Below are 23,916 nucleotides of genomic sequence, written 5' to 3' on the forward strand. Positions count from 1 at the left end.
TGTAGATTACAACATCACCTCCTCTACATCACCTGTAGACTACAACATCACCTCCTCTACATCACCTGTAGACTACAACAGAGCCTCCTCTATGTCAGGTGATGGTATACGTGAACACGTTATGTTAGTACTGATAGGGAGCTGCTGCGCATGTGTGAGGAGCTTGGCGCGAGTTAACTAAAGACACAAACTATACACCTGCTCTCTGTGTCATTCTTCGTAGTTATAAGTGAGTATCGCTACACTCTACATCACCTGTAGACTACAACACCTCCTCTACATCATCTGTAGACTACAACACCTCCTCTACATCACCTGTAGACTACAACATCCACCTCCTCTACATCACCTGTAGACTACAACATCCACCTCCTCTACATCACCTGTAGACTACAACATCCACCTCCTCTACATCACCTGTAGACTACAACATCCACCTCTCCTGCACCTGTAGACTACAACATCCACATCCACAAATACACAGCTGATTACTCTCACCTCCATACGTTTTTACCTCTCTCCCGCATTGGCCATGCAGAACCAAGTGGAGCCAGTCCTCCCTGTCTGGCCAGCATGCTGCCCTGCAGGTTGTCCTGGACTCTCTGCGGGACGGTGATCCCCAGAAGGGTGTGTATCCCGCACGAGAGGGCGGTGAGCAGCAGCAGGGGCACCAGGGCCAGCGTCAGGAAGCAGGAGAAGCTGAAGAAAGCCTGCCAGCCCACGGCGTCGCTCCCCTGGGGGAACCGGTGGTTCAGACCCAGGTAGCACAGCACGTGCACGGCAATCATCAGCCAGAGGATGTACGGGACCGCGCCGCGGGGGGCCTGCCCAGCCGGCACAGTGCGTAAAGTGCAATATCCGCGGCCAGCCCCACGGCCGCGACCACGACCATCGCCAGCTTGTCCTCGGTGTACACCACCGCGCAAATGACGATGCTGTTGAAAAGCACGGCGAATATCGATGGTTACGTATTGTAACCCTAGTTCTATGAGTGGAGCGGAGCCCCACAGGGCTAGCTCCTATTGGCTAGCGAAACCCAGCTAGCTACATTGACTGAAGAAAAAAACATACACGCACCTGTGTCCAACCAGGTCCGGTGCACCACTGTATAAGCGGGCTACGCCCGCACATCTGCTCCTAACCGAAATTTTCAGCGAGCAGACTGCGGGGTCAGCAAGTCTGTTCCCTGTGGGGCTCCGCTCCACTCATAGAACTAGGGTTACAATACGTAACCATCGTTCTATTTCGTGGAGCTCCGCCCCACAGGGCTAGCTCCTATTGGCATAAGCGGAGCTACACGACCGCACCATACACTCTTGCTGGCCCCAGTAAGGGAAAACCAGTCAGGACACAAGCCAGGGCTCCAAGGCGAGACCAAACTAACAGTTGATCCGACCCAAGCACTGGCCCCACCCCGCCACACTCAGTCTATCACAGCCGAGGGCAAGGAGAGGCACGTGGGGCGAGAGCTGGACCAAAGCGGTTACTCCGTAACAAGCCCGTCCCAGCCTCACACATAAACAGGAGCGGAACGTCACTAGACGGGCCTGCTCCTACCTTAGCCGAACCGGTGAGACCTGAGTGAGTCACGTCTGCTTTCCTAGCAGGAAAAGACCCCGCGGCTCAAACCGGTTCTCCAGTAGCGGCGAGACCTGCCGTGGTCAATTCTGACTCTTTCACAGAAGACCCGGCGACTCGAGCCGAACACCTACATGAAAAAATCCTGTCTAACGCTGGCTCGCACCGGCGGCTGTGTTTAGCACAGATGACGCCACAGAGACAGAGGACATGGATAAAAGGTAATAACGGACAAAAGGAGACGGGGACGACCAAGTCGCCGCCGCACAGATGTCCTCCACTGACACACCATTGAACAGGGCAACTGACGTGGCCACACCCCTTGTGGAGTGTGCCCGAACAGCACCAGGCAGAGGACGACCCGCAGTCACGTAAGACTGGGCGATGCCCTCACAGATCCAATGGGAGAGACGCTGTTTCGACAACGGAGAACCCACCTTCCCTGGGCCGTGGCAAACCAACAACTGGGGGGGTGGTGCGGACCGCAGCCGTGCGCTGGACGTAACACGTCAACGCACGCACAGGACACAACAAATGCAGGCGGGCCTCTTCCTCGCTCGCATGAGGTGGAGGATAGAAGGCTCCCAGCTCCAAATCCCGTGCCCTATAGGCGCCCCGGACCACCTTCGGAACGAAAGATGGATCCGTGCGCAACACAGCCTTGCTCCCATCACCCGTGATGAGAAAAACTGTCAACGCCCTCAGATCACTGACCCGCTTGCCCGACGTCAGAGCAAGGAGCAGCGCGGTCTTAATCGATAGCCACTTGAGAGATATCCGCTCCATTGGTTCGAACGGCGCTTTACATAGCGCATCCAGAACCAAGAGCAAATCCCAAGGCGGCACCGCAGCCTTACGCACAGGGCGAAGACGGCGCGTGCCGGCCAGGAAGCGTTTAACCAGGGGATGCCCGAAAAACGTAGTTTTGGCGAACCCCTCATGGCATGCGGAAATAGCACACGCATACACCTTGATAGTGGATGCTGCCAAACCGCCACCATGATCCATCAGGTGCTGAAGGAATTCCAAAATCGCCTCGACCGAGCATGACTCGGGAGCGAAGTCCATTTCCTCACACCAACGCGCAAAAGCAGCCCATTTGCCAGAGTAAACCAAGGCAGTGGAAGCCGCGCGCGCGCTCTGAATTGTACAGATCACGGCCGGAGAGAGTCCCCTATCAGACAATCTCCGCCGTTCAAGAGCCAGGCCACCAGCGGCCGTCCCAAGACTGGAGGTGCGCAAATTGAGCCCTCCGCCTGGGACAGAGCGTTCGGCCAATGAGGGATGTGCCACGGTTCTACAGTAGTCATGGCCATCACTTCTGCATACCATCTCGCCCAGTGGCGGTCCGGCGCTATCAGTATCACTGATGCACCCTCTGACCGCACCCTGGCCAACAATGGTAAAATCAGCCCCATCGGCGGGAAAGCATACAGCAGCGCCCCCGGCCAGGGGGCATGCGCGAACGCATCCACGCCCAGCGGAGGCTGGTCCTGCTGTCTCAGAGAGAACCAGAGGGGACACTTCGCGTTCTCTCTCGAAGCAAAGAGATCCACCCCTGCTCTGCCGAACCGGGTCCAGAGCTGAGCCACTATCTGAGGATGTAGGCTCCACTCGTCCGGGTGAGGCCCGCCCCGAGACATCAGGTCCGCCCCGACGTTCAGACGGCCGGCAATGTGCCGCGCTGTCAGTGACCGGAGATTGACATGAGCCCATCGCCACAGCGTTACCGCCAGACGGTGAAGCGCTGGCGAGCGGACTCCCCCTTGTCGGTTGATGTAAGCTACTGTGGTCTGGTTGTCTGACCGCACCAGCACATCGCGCCCCTGTACCAGGTGTACAAAGTGGCGCAATGCCAGTAGCACCGTCTCCAACTCCAGGAGGTTGATGTGGCGCCGTTCTCCGACGGCCCACAAACCACCTACGGCCTGGGACAGACATGTACCACCCCAGCCGCTTAGAGACGCGTCTGTGAAGACAGCGACGTGAGCCGACACCCTGCCTATTGGAACACCGTGCGCTATTACGCGCCGGTCCCTCCAATAGTCGAGGTCTGCTGACAACGACCCCGGCATCCGCACAAGGCGCCGTCTGTGCCTCACAGGGTCCAGACGAAGCCGCGCGAACCATCTCTGCACGCACCTCATGTGAAGAAGGCCCAGTGACACTACCACATGGGCGGCTGCCATGAGACCCAGAAGGCGCATGATCGACAGAACCGCGATCTTTCGAGAAGGACGGCAAACACTGAGACTCTTCTCCAGTGTTTCCCTCCTTGAATCGGATAGCCGTGCTCTCATGGCGCTCGTGTCCAGATTGATACCTAGGTAAACAATCTGACGGGCCGGCCACAGAGCACTCTTCTCCCAGTTGATTGCAAACCCCAGGTCGGTGAGATGCCGCACCACCGTGGCGGTATGCATCAGAGCCAACAAAGGCGACGGAGCCAGTACCAGCAGGTCGTCCAGGTACGCCAGGATCCTGATGCCCTGCCGGCGCAGTGGCCTCAACGCCACCTCCACACAATTGGAGAAGGTTCTGGGGGCGAGCGCATATCCAAACGGGAGTCTGGTATATTCGTACGCCACACCCAGGTAGGCGAAACGCAAAAACTTCCGATGCCGATGAGCTATCGGTATGTGGAAGTAAGCGTCCTTGAGGTCTATGCTGGTGCAAAAATCGCCGGGAAGGAATGCCTCCAGCATTTGTCGCACCGTAAGCATATGGAACTTCAGATTCGCCACCGTTTTGTTGAAAAGGCGGAGGTCCAAAATTGGCCTCACGCCCCCCGTCTTCTTTGGCACGAGGAAGTAGCGGGAATAAAATCCCTCGTCCCTCTGGCCTGACGGGACCACAGTTACCGCTCCCTTCGCCATCAGTTCTGCAATCTCTGCTGACAGAGCGGCAGCCTGAGCGGGACGCGGTATCACTGTCTCCACTACGCCCGTGAAGGGCGGTGGGGGGCAACAAAACTGAATGAGATACCCTTCCCGTAGAACACGCTGCAACCAGCTGTCCAGGAGACATCTCTCCTGCCAGACTGTGAAGCGGTTGGAAAGAGGTTGTGCCGGAGATCGCGGGAACAGATCGAGGAACCTGCCATAGTTCAATTTGGCCCTGACCGCCACCGGACAGCTGAGAAACTCTGCTGTCCTGGCCCAAGGCGGGCCACCCTCGAAAGGGAGATGAAAAATCCCCATTGGAAGTTCCATGTCCCTGAACAGCGCGAGGATGAATGGCATTCCTGTCAAGAAGCACTTCATTCACAAAAAGAGGAAGTGAGCCGACACCGTCCGCATTGCTAACAAGCCGCCGTTGCTCATCCCATTGAGAGAAAACGGCGGAGTGTTGCAATGCGGGAAGCCCCGCCTTCTCATTTGCATGATCTGTCAAGGTGCCGTCTTTCGCAGACCGACTAGACGGGACATGAGAGGCGGGCAGTGTTAAATAGCCAGCCGAGGCAGTAAACACGGAAGTATTCTCACTGACCGGTGAGCGTGAAAACTCTCTACCTGTCGAACACACAGGGAGAGGCTCGAACGCTCGGCCCGAATGAACGAACGCCGTCTGGGGGTCTAGCGCATCTTTTTCGCCGCTAAACCCCGCCAGCGGTCGGTCCCGAGAAAACTCCGAACAGGGCAGTACAGCCATAGCACTTGGCCTGGGCGCACACATCCCCTCTGTTAAAAACCCAAACGGTCTGTTTAGAACAGGGGCGGCGAGACCTGCCGTGGTCAAATCTGACTTTCTCACAGAGGACCCGGCGGCTCTAGCCGAATATATTACATTCGCTGAACCGGCGAGAGCTGCGCGCGTCACGTCTGCTCTCTTTGCAGGAAAAAACTCCGCGGCTCGAGTCGGTTTTTTCAGCTGCGGCGAGACCTGCCATGGTCAATTCCGACTTTTTCACGGAAGACCCGGTGGCTCTAGCCGAATACATCACATCAGCTGAGCCGGCGAGCCCCGCGTGAGTCACGTCTGCTTTAGCAGGAAAAGACTCCGCGGCTCGAGCCGGTCTTCCAGCTGCGGCGAGACCTGCCGTGGTCAATTCTGACTCTTTCACAGAAGACCCAGCGGCTCTAGCCGAGAACATTACAGTAGTTGAAAAGCGAGGAGATGCGGACTGCACATTACAACCAGCTTGATAACGTTGCATCGTGTTTGCTTTATTGAACAGGGAAACTTGCTCACCGCCGCTCTTAACAGAGCGTGGTGTGGGCACAACACAGTCACGCATCTCCACGCACCGTCAATAGGTGCGCCTCTTCCTACCCCAAGCCGGAGGCGGAGCGGTGGGCGCGCTTGAAGACGCCGGACCGGTCCCGGCACCCTGGGCGGGGTAGGCAGGGGGAGGTCGCGGGGGAGGAGCCGCGTGCGCAGTCCAGGAGCCCGGGCGAGCCGGTCCATGGGCCGTAGCGGGGCGGGACCCCGTGGCAGGTTGTTTAGTCTTGTGTGTCCGCCGGCGCTTGCTCCCAGTCGCGGCAGCATCAGCCGGAGCACGCGGACGTGCCGGCACACTGCGCTCCCCCGGAGCAGCGAGGTGGCGAGCGAGGAGGAGCCGGTCCTGCTCCTGGCTGCGACACTGCTCCAGGATGTTAGACACAGCCGCCCCAAACAACCCCTCCCTACTGACCGGTGAGTTGAGGAGGACACTCTTGCTTTCCTCGCGCAGACGAGTCAGGGAGAGCCATAGGTGGCGCTGCTGCACCACCGACGTGGCCATCACTCCACCCAGACAGGAGGCGGAGATTCTCACAAGCTGAGCAACGGCTCCGGCGGCTTCGGCCATCTCCGCTCTCCTGTCTTCATCCATAGAGGGGGGGGTTTGCTCCGTAGCTAGCTGGCCGATGTAAATGGCCAGCATAGCAATGGAGGAGGAGGCAGCCACGGCCTGCGCGGCCAGAGAAAAACCTTTGTCGGCCAAGGACAGGGTTGTCTTGTCCTTGACGTCCGGCATGAGAGGCTTCCTGGCCGAGCCCCAGGCGGAGGAACCAGGCACCAGGACCGCTGCAATGTCGGGTTCCAGAGGAGGAGAGCCGATAGCTGCTACGTCAGTCCAGCCGGTTACCCTCGTAGCTCTGCTGAACTGGCGAAGCGGACCTCTGATGGCCAACGGCCGCTCCCATTCAGCCTCGACGAACGCCTCCAGGTCAGGCATAGCCGGCAGGAGACGAGGAGCAGGCTGAGAGGGACGCCCGTAGCAGACGGAGCTCCACAGTGGGAGCCCCGTAGTCGCAGCAACCTCCGGGACGGAGATACCGAGGTGATGCGCGGCTCTCTCCAGCAGCCGGGGCAGGTCGCGATCGAAGGAACCCCGCCCCGGGAAGGAGGCGCCACTAGCCGTAGTGGCTTCCGACGCAGAGAGAACCTCGTCTGCCTCGGAGAGCTCATCCTCATCATCCGTAGGCGCGAGGGAGGTAATCGGGGCCGCCGGTTGTTGCGGGGGCGCGCCGATGTCCTCGCCGACCAGCTGGACCAGACCTTCAGTCTCCAGCGGCGGCGGAGCGAAGAAATGCGCCCGGAGCATCCTCTCCATGGGGTCCAGGAGGGCGCAGATCTCGCAGGCGGGGGACGGAGCCAGACCCGCTCTGGCGTGCTGCGGCCCCAGACAGCGGAAGCAGAGGTGGTGTCCCACGTCGCTGTAGCGGGAGCCGCAGACACAGAAACGATCCGGCGGATCAATCGGCGCCGGCAGGGGGTCATCTGAGGACGCCGCCAGCTCCGCTTGGGTCCGCTGAGTAGACATCTTCTTATCTTCTCCAGTAGCAATGCGAGCTGAAAATTTCGAAGGAGCAGATGTGCGGGCGTAGCCCGCTTATACAGTGGTGCACCGGACCTGGTTGGACACAGGTGCGTGTATGTTTTTTTCTTCAGTCAATGTAGCTAGCTGGGTTTCGCTAGCCAATAGGAGCTAGCCCTGTGGGGCGGAGCTCCACGAAATAGAACACCAGCACGAGGAGGGTCCCCTGTCGCTGTCTCCGGAAGTATGACTGATAGAGCCGCTCCAGGGACTCGGGGGAGAAGGTGAGGCGCATGCGCGCGGCAGGCACAGGCAGCAGCCGGATTTGAACACGGTCACCTCGTGTGTCCGACCCGCTCCACGCCCGGTGTCGGACGGTACCGTGACAGAACATTCTCCAGAATACTCAGCAGGCTGCTCTGTGTCTGTGTATACACGATTCAGCGACATTATGGAGTCAGACACATTCAACGAAGGTATCGTTAGTCCTTTCGTTCTTGAAGTAGGTTATAACACTGTTCTCCAAAAGACGCGTTGGTATTCCCGATGCGCGCAAGGAACTTCTCTTCTCTGTTCAGAAATGTTGTGGCACGACTGTCAAATCTAGTCTTGGGGATAATTTCGCGATGCAATGTGGACAATAATTCATATCAAATACACATTTGCGATTTAAAAGGAACAAAAGCAGTCCTATGTGGAGTACACTGACAGTTTGGGTAACGTAGGGCCCTATAGCTTGAAAGCGCTGAAGCTTCTTGAAGTGGATCGTCCTCTTGCAGTCTTCGTCCGTCAATGCATCTGACTCTGACAAGATCTTATAACGGTACGAACGGAAATATCCACGTCATCGTAGGCTAATGCAGTTTAAAAAAAATAAAACATTTGCGACGGTTTAAGATTGTCCTCCTGCCCGATCCCAGGCACATCTGTGTGTTACTGTCGTCTGCCGTGTCCATGGCAAACCTCGCAGTCTCACAGAGCAACATGTTATACAATAGTTGTCTTCCTTTTACAGCAACAAATCATTGATGAGCACAAGACGAACTGTGAACTTCGTAGCCTATCACAGACGGGTATATCCCATTTACGGATACCATTGGCAGGCGCCATGAATGATGGCTGCCCAAGGCTCCTGGCTGCCCCTGGAGTAGGACGGCTTGGATGGGAGAAATGCAGGGAACCGGCGACGCAGGAAAAATTGCATTTGTGTGCCGTGTCGCCTCAATGTGTGTGTCACGTGTGGCCGAATAAAGGCCCCCACCCCCTCGAGTCCTATAATTATTATGCTTTGGGAAGCTTCTTAGTAAGTGTCTCAGATACAGTAGAATAACACGTTTGTATTCATTAGCTACCTGTGTAGTACTGATAAAAGCATTGTTTTATTCAAGGAGGAGGAGAAGCTCATCAAACATGAACTGGCTGCAATCAAAGAGCAGGTTTCATCCCCCTATAACACAATGGTAAGATCATTTGATTAGGTTTACCTATAATGCCAGTGGCCACTGGAGAGACTGTGTGTCCAGTGTTCTGTCTGTGTGAATCTCATTATGCGCAGGACATTTAGGGCCCATCTCTGCTTAGTGTCATGACTCATGCGTAGGTTCGCTGCATAGTGAAGACATCTTGATATTTTACCTATTTTCAGAGGCAGATGAAGGAGATCATGGTGAGAGCCATCTACTGTGAAATGCTCGGTTACGAGGCGTCCTTCAGCTATATTCACGCCATCAAGCTGGCTCAGCAGGGCAGCGCTCTGGAGAAGAGAGTGGGTATGTCACTTCCTGTAGCGGGTCCAATTTCAACTCGTCTGCGTTGTGTATTGTTATTGCCGAGGGGTGGATTTGAACCCTGGTCTCCCACGTGTCAGACCCCGCCCTAACTAGCTATGTTGCCGAAAAGCTACAGTAGCTAATATTATACTAGTGGCGTGAGTTTATTCAACAGGGTTACATTAACATCACTAATGTAACAAAGGCCTGATGGTATGAAGTGTTAGCACAGTATTTGATGCATCTAACTATGTTCATGCTTCTCATGGATGATGTTTCCCTGTGTTTTAAGGTTACCTCGCTGTCTCCTTGTTTCTAAACGAAAGCCACGAATTGCTGCTCCTCCTCGTGAACACGGTTCTGAAGGTGACCTTTCATCTTTACGATTTCCATCTAAGGTTTTATAATAAGAAGATGTGACTGTTGAAAGACATACTTTGTCTTTTTCAGGATCTTCAAAGCACAAATCTTATTGAGGTCTGTATGGCTTTAACCGTTGTCAGCCAAATGTTCCCCAAAGATATGATACCTGCAATTCTACCACTGGTGGAGGAAAAGCTCACGCACCCAAAGTAAGCGTTTGAAGAGTGATCTTTTACAATCTGTGACAAGGACCCATTGTTGCTTGGATCAAATTCATCCTGTAGAGTATGTCATGCAGGGGCGGTGAGACATTGAGCGAGTTCAGTGTGTCAAAATGTACGCCCAAATCCTGAAACTCCTGAAAATCCTATTTCTCACTCGTTTACAGGGAGATCATTCGGAGGAAGGCAGTTCTTGCGCTGTACAAGTTCTACTTGATTGCACCTAATCAGGTTCAACACATCCACAACAAGTTCAGGAAAGCTCTGTGTGACAAGGACCCTGGAGTCATGACAGCTTCTCTACACATATACCTGCAGATGATTAAGGTTCCTCACGCACCCTAGCTAAATAACCCTACTCAGATGTGCGCTTATCACTCAAGTCTGTGGGTCAGTTAGTAATACCCTGCATACTTACGCATGACATTGTGTCTTGTACAGTACAGTTTGTGGTTCTGTCCAATGGGATTTAGGCAACATGCTGTGTTTTGTTGTTCCAGGAGAGCGCAGACAGTTACAGGGACCTGACGGGAAGCTTTGTGGCCATATTAAAGCAGGTGGTGGGAGGAAAACTCCCCATGGATTTCAACTACCACAGTGTTCCTGCTCCCTGGCTGCAGATCCAGCTGCTCAAAATACTGTCCCTGCTGGGGAAAGATGACCAGAGGTAGCTGCAGTTCTCAGTATTTGTGTCTGTTGAATGTCTATGCTTGTATGTGTCTATGATTGTAGAGTAATCTCAAACGTGTTTTCTCTTGGTAGTTAAGTTCCTATTTCTTCTTTCGACAGCACAAGTGAGATGATGTACGACGTGCTTGACGAGTCTCTACGCAGAGCTGAGATGAACCACAATATCACTTATGGTGCGTCTGATATTTGTACAAAATACATTCTTAACCCAGATCTGCCTGCACTGAAACAGCAGCACAATTGTTATTTATTCGGTCCTTAATCTCATTATATTGTTTGTTTTCCATGTTGAGAGAGCTTCCCGCACACTGTCCTTACTTGCAGAAATACTGTATTGAAAACATTCCTTCGGACACACTAGACCTTCATCAGGTTACAAAACCTGTAACCAAACCTTTGAAACCTGATGAAGGTCTACTGTGACTGAAACATTGTTTTCAATAAAATATTTTTGCAAGTAAGGACAGGTTACAAAACCTTTAACCAAACCTTTGTAACCTGATAAAGGTCTAGTGTGACTGAAACATTGTTTTCAATAAAGTATTTTTAGTAAGTAAGGACAGTGTGATGGAAACCTCTGTCAGCTTACATGGATCTGTTTACTCATACACACCTGCCGAAAAAACACTTGAAGGTCTACAGAAGCCTTAACCGTCTACATGGCTTGTTTTCTAGCAATATTATATGAGTGTGTGAGGGCCATCTACACAATCCATCCAAAATCGGAGCTTTTGGAGAAAGCGGCAAAATGCATTGGGAACTTTGTTCTGTCACCTAAGATTAACCTCAAATACCTGGGTAAGATCCTCAGAGATGACTTCCAGTCTGTTAATGACGTACAGGTATGTCATGACTCCTAGCAGCTAAAGATACGTGTGTGTTTGTGATGTCAGGCCTGAAGGCGCTGACCTTTGTAGTGCAGCAGGACGCTGCCCTGGCCCTGCAGCACCAGATGACCATCATCGAATGCCTCGATCACCCCGACCACATGATCAAGCGTGAGGTGAGACCTGACATATTGGTTCCGCTATGTCGCTGCCCATCTTTCACCGCAGGCTCAAAACCCACCTCTTCAAAATATACTACCAGGATCCTCCCACTTAAACACCTATTGTATTTATATTTTGCTACTCTTGAATACAATTAATGTAAGTCGCTTTGGATAAAAGTGTCTACTATATGACTGTAATGTGATGTGTTGTGTTGTGTGATTAACCCATTGGTCTAATGTGTCAACTTGACTACCCCTTACCCCCCCGTCAGACACTGGAGTTGCTCTTCAGGATCACCAATGCCCAGAATGTGACCGTCATCGTGGAGAAGATGCTGGAGTTTCTCAGGCTTAGTAATGATGACTACAGCACCATTGATCTGGTGGGGAAAGTAGCAGAAGTGGCAGAAAAATATCCTTTCATACTGACCATTGTTTTTGTTTATCATCATACAAAATATATGTAATAAATATTTAATATCACACGTGGTAATGAAGAAATGGATTTCTTATAATGGCAGGCCGTTTTAGATATATAGACAGTCACGCTTATAGTTCTGACTCTACTTGCTGTTGGTGTCTCCATTCACGGATCGAGTGTTTGTTCCTATCAACTACTGTACATATGCCCCAAATAACGGATGGTTCATTCAGACCATGAATGCAGTGTTCCTCCTGGGTGGAGACATGATGCAGCCGGATATTCCGAATAACTTCCTTAGACTCCTCTCTGAGGGTAAGCTAAAACGATGATATCCAGTGGTGTATGAGCGCCCTGCTGTCTGAGCAGCGCATCAGTACGGCCGTGATCCAGTGTGTCCTTGCTTGCGTCCGGCGCAGGCTTCGACAGCGAGGAGGAAGACCGGCAGCTCAGGCGGTCCGCTGTGGACTCCTACATGTCCCTCCTCCAGGGGGCGCCGGCCAAACTGCCCCAGCGCTTCCTGCAGGTCATCAGCTGGGTGAGAACCAGAAGAATCAGAATCCGTTTTATTGACAGGTAGTTTTGACACATACTAGACAGGAATGTGTTCTGGTCAGTTGGTGCATAACAGTAATGGGTAGACAACATTAGACAGGGTGCCGGGACCAGACGGGACAGCGTAAAGACAGGACAGTGCAAATGACAAATTACAAAATGGTGTGCGATGTGTACAAAGTGTTAATATGACCTATGTTATCCTTTTAAGTTTTTTTGTGTGTGTGGTTCACCTTGAAATTATTAATGTCGGATTAACATCATAAGCCGTAAAAATCGTCAGCCAGGTGGTGAGTAAGTAAGCGGGTGCAGGTTTATGAGCGATCTCTACTGCCCTCTGCTGGTGGATTGGTGTAAATCTCATGCTATGGACGGATGGACATATATGTCACATATTACATTACATTACAGTCATTTAGCAGACGCTTTTATCCAATGCGACTAGCAATAATTGCATTTAACGTAGGAAAAGGCCTGAAGGTAGGAAGGGGCTGTTCCTTTCATTGCCCTGTAGCCTAGTGCCAGAGTTTTAAACTGGACCCAGTGTAGGGAACGGAGAACATATACAAGTAGCGGCACCACTTATATATTTTGAAGAAGAAAAAAAAGACCCTCGTCCTTGTTGTCTCAGGTCCTTGGTGAGTACTCCCATCTGCGAGAGGGCCTTGAGCCAGCCACGGTCATCCGTCTTCTCGCCAGGCTGCTGGATCAGAAGCGCACCAGCGGCGAGACCAAGTGCTGGGTCCTGACGGCCATGACCAAGCTGTGCCGGGGCCCCGCCTGTGCGGCCACGGTGCGGGGGGTGTGCGACCGCTACGCCGGCTCTCTGGACACGGTGCTGAGGCAGAAGGCCCAGGAGCTGCAGCAGCTCAGCCAGGATGCAGAGCTGCGGGCCAGGGTGCTGGCGCCGGGCCGCGTCCCAGAGCACCTGGAGGTGAGGCCCAGCGCCACGGCGCCATCTACAGGGCAAACTCATTTACAGGGCTCCCCCGAATACCCCCCCCCCAGGACTGTTCTATCCCTGGCAGGCTCAACGAATATTCCCTTGGATTTACTCCCAGTGATTGCTTGCCTGTAAGTCGACAGCGTGTTTCTGTATGTGTTTGCGAAGGTGGACTCCTCGCTGTCTTTCCTGGATGGCTTTGTCTCTGAGGCGTTGGCTGCTGGGGCCGCCCCTTACAAGCCCCCTCATCAGAGGCAAGCGGAGCTGGCCCAGGAGAAAGGTGAGACCCAGGCGCGCAGATTGGCTGGGGCAAGGGGGGGCACTGCCCCCCCTGGTGGCCAGATGCGCAAACTGTCTGCAACGCGTCCAAAACATGTCTTCTAGAGACTGGGTTGCGACCGGATCAGAGAAATGCACTGAACGGCTCCTGCTTGCGTGAGAATTGATTGTGCTGATTCCTCATCCAGTTATGGGTGGATGGAAAACTTTCAACTGAATGTTCATATTGTTCTGATAATTTCGGCTATAGCAACATAAGAGTGGCAGCTTTGACAGCAACCCAAACATGAGCTAATCCCATAACTGTAGGCCTACCATTGCTAGCCATGAACGAACTGTTGGATACTGCACATCTGTGCAACGTATCCATTGTCCAGTTGTCAAATTGATTATGCACGCACTATTATTCTTTTGGTGATTATTCTTTGATATAAATGCAGATAGGCTACATGTGAAGAGGCAATTGCTGGATTCTAATAGGCCTACGCTGTTTATAATGACACATCCCGACATTGAAGCATGAAAGGCGTAGCATACATTCCGTTTTAGTTTTTGGAAGAATTTATTGGAAAATATTGTTTGAAGTAGGCCTGGGCTATATTGAAACGAATTCCAAATTTCTGTGCTAATGGACGCGCAGCGGAGGCGCAGTTGAACGAAACGTGGATATTGGAAATAATAAGCACTATGTTTTTAATATTTGTGGGTCAATCATGCAGCTGTAACAGAATATGCGCATTCCAATGTCCGTGCAGGGCTCGTATTTATACCACTATAATCCCTATTTGATGGGGGGGGGGGCTGGGACTGACTGCCCCCCCTGATCAAAAAGTCAAACTGCGCGTATGGTGAGACCCCCCACAGATCAGTGGAAACGCCACCGCTTCCACTGTCTCAGTGTCTGTCTGCTCCGCCCCGCTGTATGAAGACGGAAGTGTGCCATGTGATTTATTATGCTGTCCCCGTCACTGTCCCGGTTCGGTTGTGTGTCTCAGTGCTGAGCCTGGAGCCGTACGGCCTGTCTCTGCCCGTCAGCCTGTCCTCCTGCAGCATCACTGACAGGCAGTCTCCCACCCTCCTGTCCCTGAGCTCTGGCCTTTCGGGCAACAGCACCGAACACGCGCACAAAGGAGGGTAAGGTTCACTAGGATCAGTCCATAAAGGAGGGTAAGGTTCACTAAGATCAGTCCATAAAGGAGGGTCAGGTTCACTAGGATCAGTCCATTTGATTGGTAACAGCTCAGTGTTCTGTTTCTCTCCTGGCTCTCAATTTGATCATTGATTGAGTGAGTTGTAAGGCCTTTACACACTGCCCCAACAATGACCAACAAACACCAGCAGGCATAGCACACCAACCCAACAGAGCTCAACACAACTGTTGGCTGTTGGGCGTTTGTTGGGCGTTGTTGGGGCAGTGTGACCTGGCCGGAGACTGGAGGTTGACGTCCCGGTGTTCTCCCAGCCCTGCCACTCTGAAGCTGGAGGGGGTGAAGAGAGTGTGGGGGAAGGAGGGGTACCTGGCCCAGAAGAAGGAGGAGGCCGCGGAGGAGACGGCCCAGGTGGAGGTCCCCAGTCCCCTGCGCTCCTCCAGCCAGCAGGGCGGCGCTGAAGGCTCGCAGGCGCAGACGCCCGAACCCGACACACTGAAGCAGCAGCTGGCCTCCTCGCTCTTCGTTGGCCTGGGGTCACAAAACTCGGTGTGTCTGGTAAGGTCGCCGTCTCTTTACAATTTATTTTATTTTACTTAATTTAGCCCAGTTTCTGTGTTTCTCACAACGTGTTTTTCTGTCCGGGACAGATGGGGAAAGCGGAGCCAACACCTCAGCGCTTCAGGTGGAAACACAAAGGTCAAGGGTCATCGTCGGGCGCCAGCGAGAGGTCCTCGGACTCCTCCCACTCGTCTCGCAGTGCCGTGGACAGCCTGCTGTGCAGCAACCTGTCGGACTCGACCGGCATGCCCTTCGACGGGGGAGTTTCTGCGACTGAACCGACCTTGACCCGACGCACGCCGGACCTCAGTGCTGCCAACGGTGCCTGTGACACGGAGGCGTCAGGCGGTGTGTCAGGAGTGACAGTAGGCTCTCTCCCTCTACACACCAGGAACGGCATGGTGGCCATAGAGCCAGACGGCGGAGGACCCGAGGACTCCCGCCTGAGCCCCCACCTGCCTGCCGAGCTGTCTGGCCTGTCCCGCTCCCACATCACCCCCCTCTGCTCCAGCCAAAGCCTGGCTCTGTCGGCCTGCACCGTCTCCAAAGAGGATGCCTTGCTTCTAGTCGTTTTCGTCTCCAACTCCTCGGACTCAGCCGTCCGACAGGTGCTACTGCAGCTGACGTGTGGAGAACTCGAGGTGTGTTTTCAGTCACAGATTCAAAAAAAAAAAAAAGAACTATACAGTGCTTTATAACGCTTAAAGTATCTGCACGTGACCCCAACCAAGGCCAGCCAACACCCAACACCCGACATTCTAAAGTTGGCAGTTGTTGTTAGAATGTTGGAAGTTTAAAATTCAGCTGCAAAATCCATCCAACCGACACCAACAGTCACCAACAAATATAGCACACCAATCCAACGTTGGTGTTGGTTGACGTTGGTTGAGGCAGTGTGCAGACACTAGGGATGTAACGCTAACCGGTATAATGATAAACCATAAAAGCTGATGAAATTTATCGTTATACCGCTACATTTCTAGCAGACACCTTTGCTTGAGTGGAAATGGAGCCGGTTCCTATAGGCCGCTGTTGTTTTTCTACCCTCCTCAGATCACCTGCGTGACGGCCGCCGCCCCTGAAGAGCTGGGGGGCCGGGGCGTGGCGGTGTGCCAGTACTCTCTGGTGATGACGAAACCCTCGACGCACACAGAGTTGGCTGGGACGGTATCCTACCAGACACCCCCCCTCGGGGAGCCACAGACAGCGCAGTTCTCACAGCGACTCTGTCTGACCGACTTCATCAGGTGGAGCACTGCCTCTACTCTATCCAAACACCCAATAGCCCTTTTTCCATGAGATTTTCGAGGCAATTAACGCCTAAATCCAATTTTCCATTAACAGAATGATTCACGATACATTACCAGTTAACTCGACGTCATAATGCGCATTTAGTAACTTGCAAGAGCTTTGCATCGTGTGATTGTCGAATCAACTAATCCACCCCTAGCGAGTGTATTAAATTAGCGCATCAAAATCTGCGTTCAATCAATGTAATTGTTTTTCCATCAACCATGTCGTAGTAACTTTTAAATGCGCATCTATTTTCAGCGAATTAGCCTTAAACGGAAAAAGGGCTGATGACTGTCTCATGTTCAACAGTGTGTGTGTGTGTGTGTGTGTGTGTGTGTTGTGAGAGAGAGAGACTGGTTGCAGATTGTGTTGCCCATGTTATTCTGTTTTCTCTGTACCTACAGGCCCTTGGTTCTGTCCACTGAAGCGTACGGGAGGATGTGGCTGTCCTTCACTCATGACACCAAACAAAACTTGAAACTGGTGCAGCAGGACCAGGACCAGGACCCTCTCACAGACCAGGACCCTCTGACAGCAACACTGAACGCTCTGAAGGAGAAACTACAGCTCCATGTGGTGGACATCATAGGTGAATACACTTTCCTTTACTGTGTCAATTCTGACAATTTACCTGAGCATCTAAAGGTAGAAGAGCTCTTTGTGTAGAGCGCATCTCTTAAAACGGATAATAGTACAGCTGAACTTTGTCCTTCAGGGTCGGAGGGCATCGTGGCGTGCCACCTGATTCAGGGTCAGCCGTGTCTGATGCACTGCCGTGTCCATGACAACGTTCTGGCCGTGTGGCTGCGTTCCCCCGTCCCTGAGCTGCCCGACTGCCTGCTCTACCACTACCAGAAGACCCTGCAGGAGCGCTGACACACACACACACACACACACACACACACACACACACACACACACACGTCTGCCGGCTCTACCACTACCACAAGACCCTGCAGGAGCGCTGACACACACACACACACACAGACACACACACATACACACACACACGCACACACACAACCGCAGCGCCAAGGCTGGCACCTGTCTAGGACACCTGCAGAGGAAGGAACACAGACTGGCCCACTTAAAGCAATGGCTGAGTAATCCAGTGTCAATCAAACAATGCTGTGTCATCATTACACTGCTGTATGGTTGGCTCCTCCTCTTATTGTACATGTATGATATTTGTATTTATTGTTGGGTTTTGTAACAAGCAATTGTTCCATTGCTTCACTTATATGTGAAGGCTTGAAAGTTGTGATGTGTGAATAGCCTCAGGAGTGAGTTGGTGTCTGAAAACGAAGAGCATTCTCCTCAGGATATGACCTGACTCAGAAACTAAGGAAATAAAGTGGTCTTTTAGAGAAGTTAGGTTTGTGCTTTTCACAGAACCCCATTGTTGCTTAACTACTGTATCTGTGGTAGCGGAAGCATCAGTTCAACTAAGGATGTAGTCATCACTGACACCAAATTGAAACTTCCAACAGGGGCAATGGAATTAATGAGTCTATACAGTATATGAGAGAACTGAAATGTAATTTTTGACAAAATGTAATACTAATAACTTATTGTTTTTGGCTTGATGTGCCTTTAAGTCACTGATTATGGGATTTAATCATCTTCCACTCTTCTTACCATGTGTTCAGTCAGGTCTAGGGGACTAGTGCATAACTGTCCTCCCTACCAGATCGTGTTCAGTTTAACTGTTTTGTCTAAAGTATTATATTTGAATCTGCATCCTTTTGTCCCACACATGCATCCCACAGTTCCCATGGCCATTGTTCTGAGGTCTCTATTCATAAGATTTGACTGACAGGTTTACATTTTTATAAACCAGACATTTTTCTCTTGTCTGTGCATGACATCATTTACATTAACAAGGCCCATATTGTATGTTCCAATCAAAGGGTACTGTTTGTCAGAACCCTGATAAGATGCTTGCCGTCATTGTTATGCATGTTACGTTTTGCAGGCCCTCCATTTTGAATCAAATTTGATCATCCAATGCATTTGTTTGATTTGTCATTCATGGAAAGAAGTGGATCATAAGTCTTCGAATAGTCATATATATTTTTTTAGATCAATGCAGTATTTCAAACATATTTATTGAATAGAATCATTGTCAAGGATACATGATCAGAAACAGTGGAATATACACTTGTGCCGACATGGACTGTAGGTCCAGTTTTCGTGCTCATTGCTTTACGGATGTAATATATACGTTCTGCCTTCACACTTTTCATTGCTTGAGGGCTGAACGTGAAGCGCTGTAAGGAACTGAAGCACTGTGTTTGAATTGAAACCCTAACTAAGATAACCAAACGCCTTATGTTCTAATGCCATTGTGGCATGTTCATTTGTGCCCGTGGTACAGAATAGACCAGTGTACTTCAGAGTGCCTGTCATGCAGTTCTGCTTACTTGTAATAAATCTGACATGTCTAATGTAACATGCTTACTGTACATACTGTACTATACTGTAGCTATAAATTGACTGCTCATTTGAAACACCCCACAATTAACTATAGAAAAGCACTAGTGGGTGTACATTTATTTTTACATACAGTACTGCAGTCATGCTATGGATAACATCTAGATTTAGTTGCTCAGCAGTTTTCTTTTAGTCGTATTAAGTTTATAAGTTTTCTTTTAGTCGTATTGAGTTTATAATGTAAGCTGTGCAGCTGGGCCAAACTACTGCCTACTACAGAAGCACTTGTGGCAGCAGATCAGTGATAAGAGCTCTATCCAATGACGTGTACAGTCCCCCTGTTAGTAAATGCACCAAAGATGTTCCACAAGATTGTACACTTGGTCTCTGTGTGTTCATCTTAATTTCTCCTTTCCACTAACAAGAACCTGGTGCTGGGCACCGGTGCTCAGGGAGAACCTGGTTCTGGTGCTCAGACGGACCGTGTGGTTCTGGGGATGAACCTCATGGCCAGGCTGTGTTTGTCCTCCACCGGCTGCTGGGACAGGTTGTTGGACTGCCTGATGCTGCTCAGGGTGCAGCCGTGACGGGGACACACCGTGTACCGGGCCAGCAGCGTGACCAGGATGGCCTTCATCATTCTCATGGCCACGTGCTTGCCCACGCACGACCGAGGGCCACAGCCGAAAGGCTGGAAGAAGCGGCTGGGTACCTGAGAGGGAGAGAGAGAGAGAGAGAGAGAGAGAGAGAGGAAAGAGGGAGAGAGAGAGGTTGTAAAAGACAAGACACTCTCATTTTGAAATAACTCCCATGCAAAGATAACACTCTACTTACGGTTTTATCAAAGTTTTCCAAGCTGAACTCGTGTGGTTTGGGGAAGAATTCTGTCTTATGCATCAGGCCGATGTTGAGAATGATGTTGGTTCCCTTGGTAACCTTCATGCCTTCAATGTAGTCATCTTCCAGGGCTTTTCTCATCGTGAAGTCAACCACAGGGTGGAATCTCATGGACTCCTTGATGAAGCTCTCAAGCACGGTGAGTTTCTGAAAGTCGACCGTTTGCACATCCCTTTCACCTGTCAATCAGGGCACAACATACATTTCTAAGTGTACAGAGGTTTGCATCATTTTGGGGGTCCACCTGTGAGAGACTAGCAGCAGTACTGACCTATGAGAGAGTTCATCTCCTCCACGATCCTCAGCTCCACCTCGGGGTTCTGTTTGAGCAGCAGGAGCATGAAGAACAGGCTGATGGACAGAGTGTCGGGGCCCGCGATCACCATCTCCAGCACACACTGCCTGACATTGTCTGCCGAGAGCATGCCGTGGTTCTGGGAAACACAGGTACGCACACACGTACACACACGCACACACACACACGCACACGCACACATATAATACAAACACATACACAATACAAACAAACACATGCACATAATACAAACACACACACACAATACAAACAAACAAACACCCCCCCCCCACACACACACACATAAAGTACATATATGATATAAACAGACACACATATAATACAAACAAACACACACACACACACACACACACACACACACACACACACACAATACAAACCAACAAACAATCAAACACACATTATACAAACGAACACACACATATATAATAGAAACAAAAACACACTCTAGATCAGAAAGCATATATGCTCAATTAGACTTTGACAGATAAACCCTGCTGAGGCAGACCTGGGCAGAGATGAGTTGGGCTGTGAAGTCGTGGGCGTCGTCCAGCTTCGTACATTCACTGATGCTCTTCCGTTTCATCTCAATCAGGCTCTCCATCGTATCCTGTAGCTCTTTACTGACGACACGTCCAAACACATGATTACTGTACGTTTGGCAGAATGTACAGTATATAATCCGTGCCATATTACACACGATGCCTGCAATTCACTCACGCTGCTTTTTCATGCTTTTTGTACAAATCCAAGCTTGAAGAATATATCAGGCTTGATCAGAACTGTTTGCCAGGTGTCAAAGTAGTTATGGATCTTCTTTAATAAGTCCTTCTCTGAATTACAAAGAGGAAGCCAAACAATCAAAACCTTATTCCAATAGATAATGAAATCAACAGTAAGTGTTGTATTCCAGATGACAGTATGGTGTGATGACGGCAGCACCACTAACCATCGATAGGCAAGCGGAGGAAGAGCTGGTTGGAGATGTCCACCACGATGCACCTCAGCAGGTTGAGGGCGTCCACGTGTCCCGAGGGGTCGGTCATCTCCTGGAGACGCTCCAGGTATCTGTCTGTGGCACTCACACAGATACCCACTGTCCCCTGCATACCAGGGCCTGTTAGTGCTACAGAGACACACCCAGATATATTAGACAATTTGGATTTCACACTGTGCTTGGTGAAAATTAAGCTTTCATCATCTGAAGTATTTTCATTTGAAGTGTTTTCTGTCTCTAAAGAATGGCGTCTACCTTTAGAAAAATAGGACCTTGCTTGTTTCCAGAGTGGGACATCACTGTTGAAGATTATGCCCCTTCCGTACATGCCAATACACTGAAGACCTTGTTCGCTGCCAAACCTGGCCATATACAGGGAACTCCTCAGCACGTGATACACTGCAGAGGACCTGCAAAACAAGCCTGCCGGTGACTTTAACAGGTGATGCATTCTACAACAATACCATAATAGCTGCTAATAAAATGTGTCCATTCTACTACTACTACAGAACTTGCTTGCTAAGGATGAGCGTCTCCTCTCCGTTGATCCACACCCGGACGACGCTGCCGTATCTCTGGTTGTAGTAGTTGCAGGCGGTACCGATGCCGGTCCACATGAACCTGAAGTAGGAGAGGACAGGGCCCAGCCCTGCATAGTAGGAAGGACCTAGCAGACACAAAACATAGATAGGTGAGTGTGGGACTGTATCACACAGCGCACAATAACACTAATGTTTTTATTCTCAACAAACACTTTTATATGTTAAAGCTACACATAATAGCCTAATTTATCTGGAAATTATATCAGAAAATTCCTAAATAATGCTGCAACATGAAATTGAACAACTTTTATCTATGCATGTATGTTTACATTAGCACAAAAAATCCCAACCCTATATATATTTCAAGGCAGGGGCATAGTAGAGGAAAGCCTATGGTGGTCTCTCACCTGGTACGGTGGTATTGCCTGTGCGGGTCCAGGCAGTGATAACGAGCAGGCAGAGCAGTAGGAACAGCAGGATGGTGGCCATGTTCACCACTGTGGCTTCCAGAGAGACGGCGTCTGGAGGAAGCATCCTGGAACACACCTGAGAGCACTATGCTGTCATCCAATACCATCATCTGACATTTATAGAGCTACACCTCTTTTAGCTCATAGACAAATCAGGGTGATCCATTGGTCAAAACAAAATAGGAGAGGAACCTTAAACTCTGGAAAACCTTGCTTTTTAATTGCTTTTTTAATATTGTTTGTCCTTCAGAACAGACATGCAGTTACATGCAGTTGGCACACCATGTGAATAGCGTAACCAAAACACACCCACATAAAAGTTGACCTATCCTCTATACAGTTACAGCTCCAAGGCTTAAAGTGATTAAATACACGTTCAATTTGACATCAAAGATATTTCACTATTAGAAACCTGTGAACCTTAGAGAAAAGTGGTATTTTGCTATCTTGTTATTATAGCTTTATCATACATGAGAGATTACTCCCAAACTGAAAGTCCTTGATGTCTCCTTGTTTACAATACTGCATAAGACAGTTTGAATCAACAGCTCGCTATTGCTTTTTAATGTAACCGTGTTACCTTTTAAATTACTTCTAAATTACTTGTGTTATTTGTAAATTGAGTATTCATCTGTAACGAGCATATCTTGGAGCCAGCAGCAACATTTCACTATGACTGTACACTGAACATTACATTAGAAATGAAAGAATCATGAATCTTATACTTAATAATTTTCATTTAAATTGATAAATGATGATACATACTGTTCTTGGTGCTCGTATCTGCTAGCTGCTTCAGTGTGGCCCGCATGCAGTTTGTGTCGTCCCTGAGGAATCCGTTTTAAACATGATCAGCATTCTTTCATCCAATAAATCAGTGGTCCAGGCTTTTGTAAATCCCTGGTCAAGCTTTCAATTCACTGGTTGCTTGGATACACTAGCAAATTGTATTTTCAAGGGCCACACCAAAGTCTCCAAAATCCAGTGATCAAAAAACACTCTATATTTGTCTGTAGACCTCAGGTCTCTCATGCATGACTGTCGCCATTCATTTTTTGAGAAAGGCTTACTTCACCGTTGGCTTTGCTCTATAGAAATAAAACCACTGTCGAATTCATCAAATGAAGAGCCTTTTCAGGAGAAAACTAATTAGTCAGGTCAGCCTGACCCAACTTCAAGTGCTACCAGAGTCCCAGCAATCTTACACAAAGGATGAATATAATGCCATTCATATTGGCTAGATAGTGCATGCTAATCAGTATCAAAATGTGATGTAATGATGTAATGCAACTCATTACATACATTGATGGGGAGCTTAGGAGCTGCATGTTCAGCTATATGTGTGACCTGCAAGAAAAACATGCAACTGTTAGGAAGAGACGTGTGATGTAGACCTAAAAGCAGAGAGAGTCTTTCTGCAGTGAGGCACCATTCAAGTTCATTCTCTCTGAATAGCTGGTGTTTTGTTGAATATCCGATAGTGGTTGGGGCGCTTGTGCCCTAGCACAAGGACTACGAAAAAAATAAAGCAAGTGCAGCCCCAGTTGTCATAGAAATTAAGCCCCCACATTGTAGGCTTTCCACAATTAAGCGCACATGCAGTATCAATAGGCTACTACACTTACACATATATTACAGGTATGTTACAAGTATATTACAGGCTGTTCCAGGTAAACGTTGGAGTTCAAATGCCTGAATCCAAAGGAAGC

General features: G+C 50.3%; 3 protein-coding genes across 3 annotated transcripts in view; 2 read left to right on the forward strand and 1 right to left on the reverse strand.

The window, feature by feature from the left end:
• vwa2 (von Willebrand factor A domain containing 2) overlaps positions 1-23,916 on the forward strand; it is a gene marked incomplete at its 3' end in the record, with an annotated part of 85,455 nt that overhangs the window by 36,750 nt on the left and 24,789 nt on the right.
• On the forward strand, positions 8,427-18,545 carry LOC311326744 (AP-4 complex subunit epsilon-1-like; the record flags this gene model as incomplete). The annotated part of the gene is made up of 21 exons (XM_084459693.1): positions 8,427-8,465; positions 8,707-8,778; positions 8,964-9,087; positions 9,380-9,453; positions 9,538-9,659; positions 9,839-9,998; positions 10,172-10,338; positions 10,461-10,534; positions 11,037-11,159; positions 11,255-11,364; positions 11,625-11,764; positions 11,976-12,088; positions 12,193-12,311; positions 12,960-13,262; positions 13,440-13,551; positions 14,546-14,684; positions 15,013-15,256; positions 15,349-15,900; positions 16,313-16,506; positions 16,957-17,141; positions 17,268-18,545. The coding sequence occupies 21 exons, from the start codon at positions 8,427-8,429 to the stop codon at positions 17,426-17,428; spliced, it is 3,327 nt and encodes a 1,108-aa protein (XP_084315819.1). The 3' UTR covers positions 17,429-18,545.
• Positions 19,458-22,271, reverse strand: LOC311326835 (brain aromatase-like; the record flags this gene model as incomplete). The annotated part of the gene is given in 10 exon segments (XM_084459813.1): positions 19,458-19,697; positions 19,820-20,061; positions 20,154-20,316; positions 20,707-20,821; positions 20,919-20,939; positions 20,941-21,031; positions 21,148-21,324; positions 21,451-21,605; positions 21,703-21,862; positions 22,145-22,271. Coding segments are annotated over 10 exon segments (1,491 nt in total).

The sequence above is a fragment of the Borostomias antarcticus genome, assembly GCF_949987555.1.
Source record: "Borostomias antarcticus genome assembly, chromosome: 29".
Classification (NCBI taxonomy): domain Eukaryota; kingdom Metazoa; phylum Chordata; class Actinopteri; order Stomiiformes; family Stomiidae; genus Borostomias; species Borostomias antarcticus.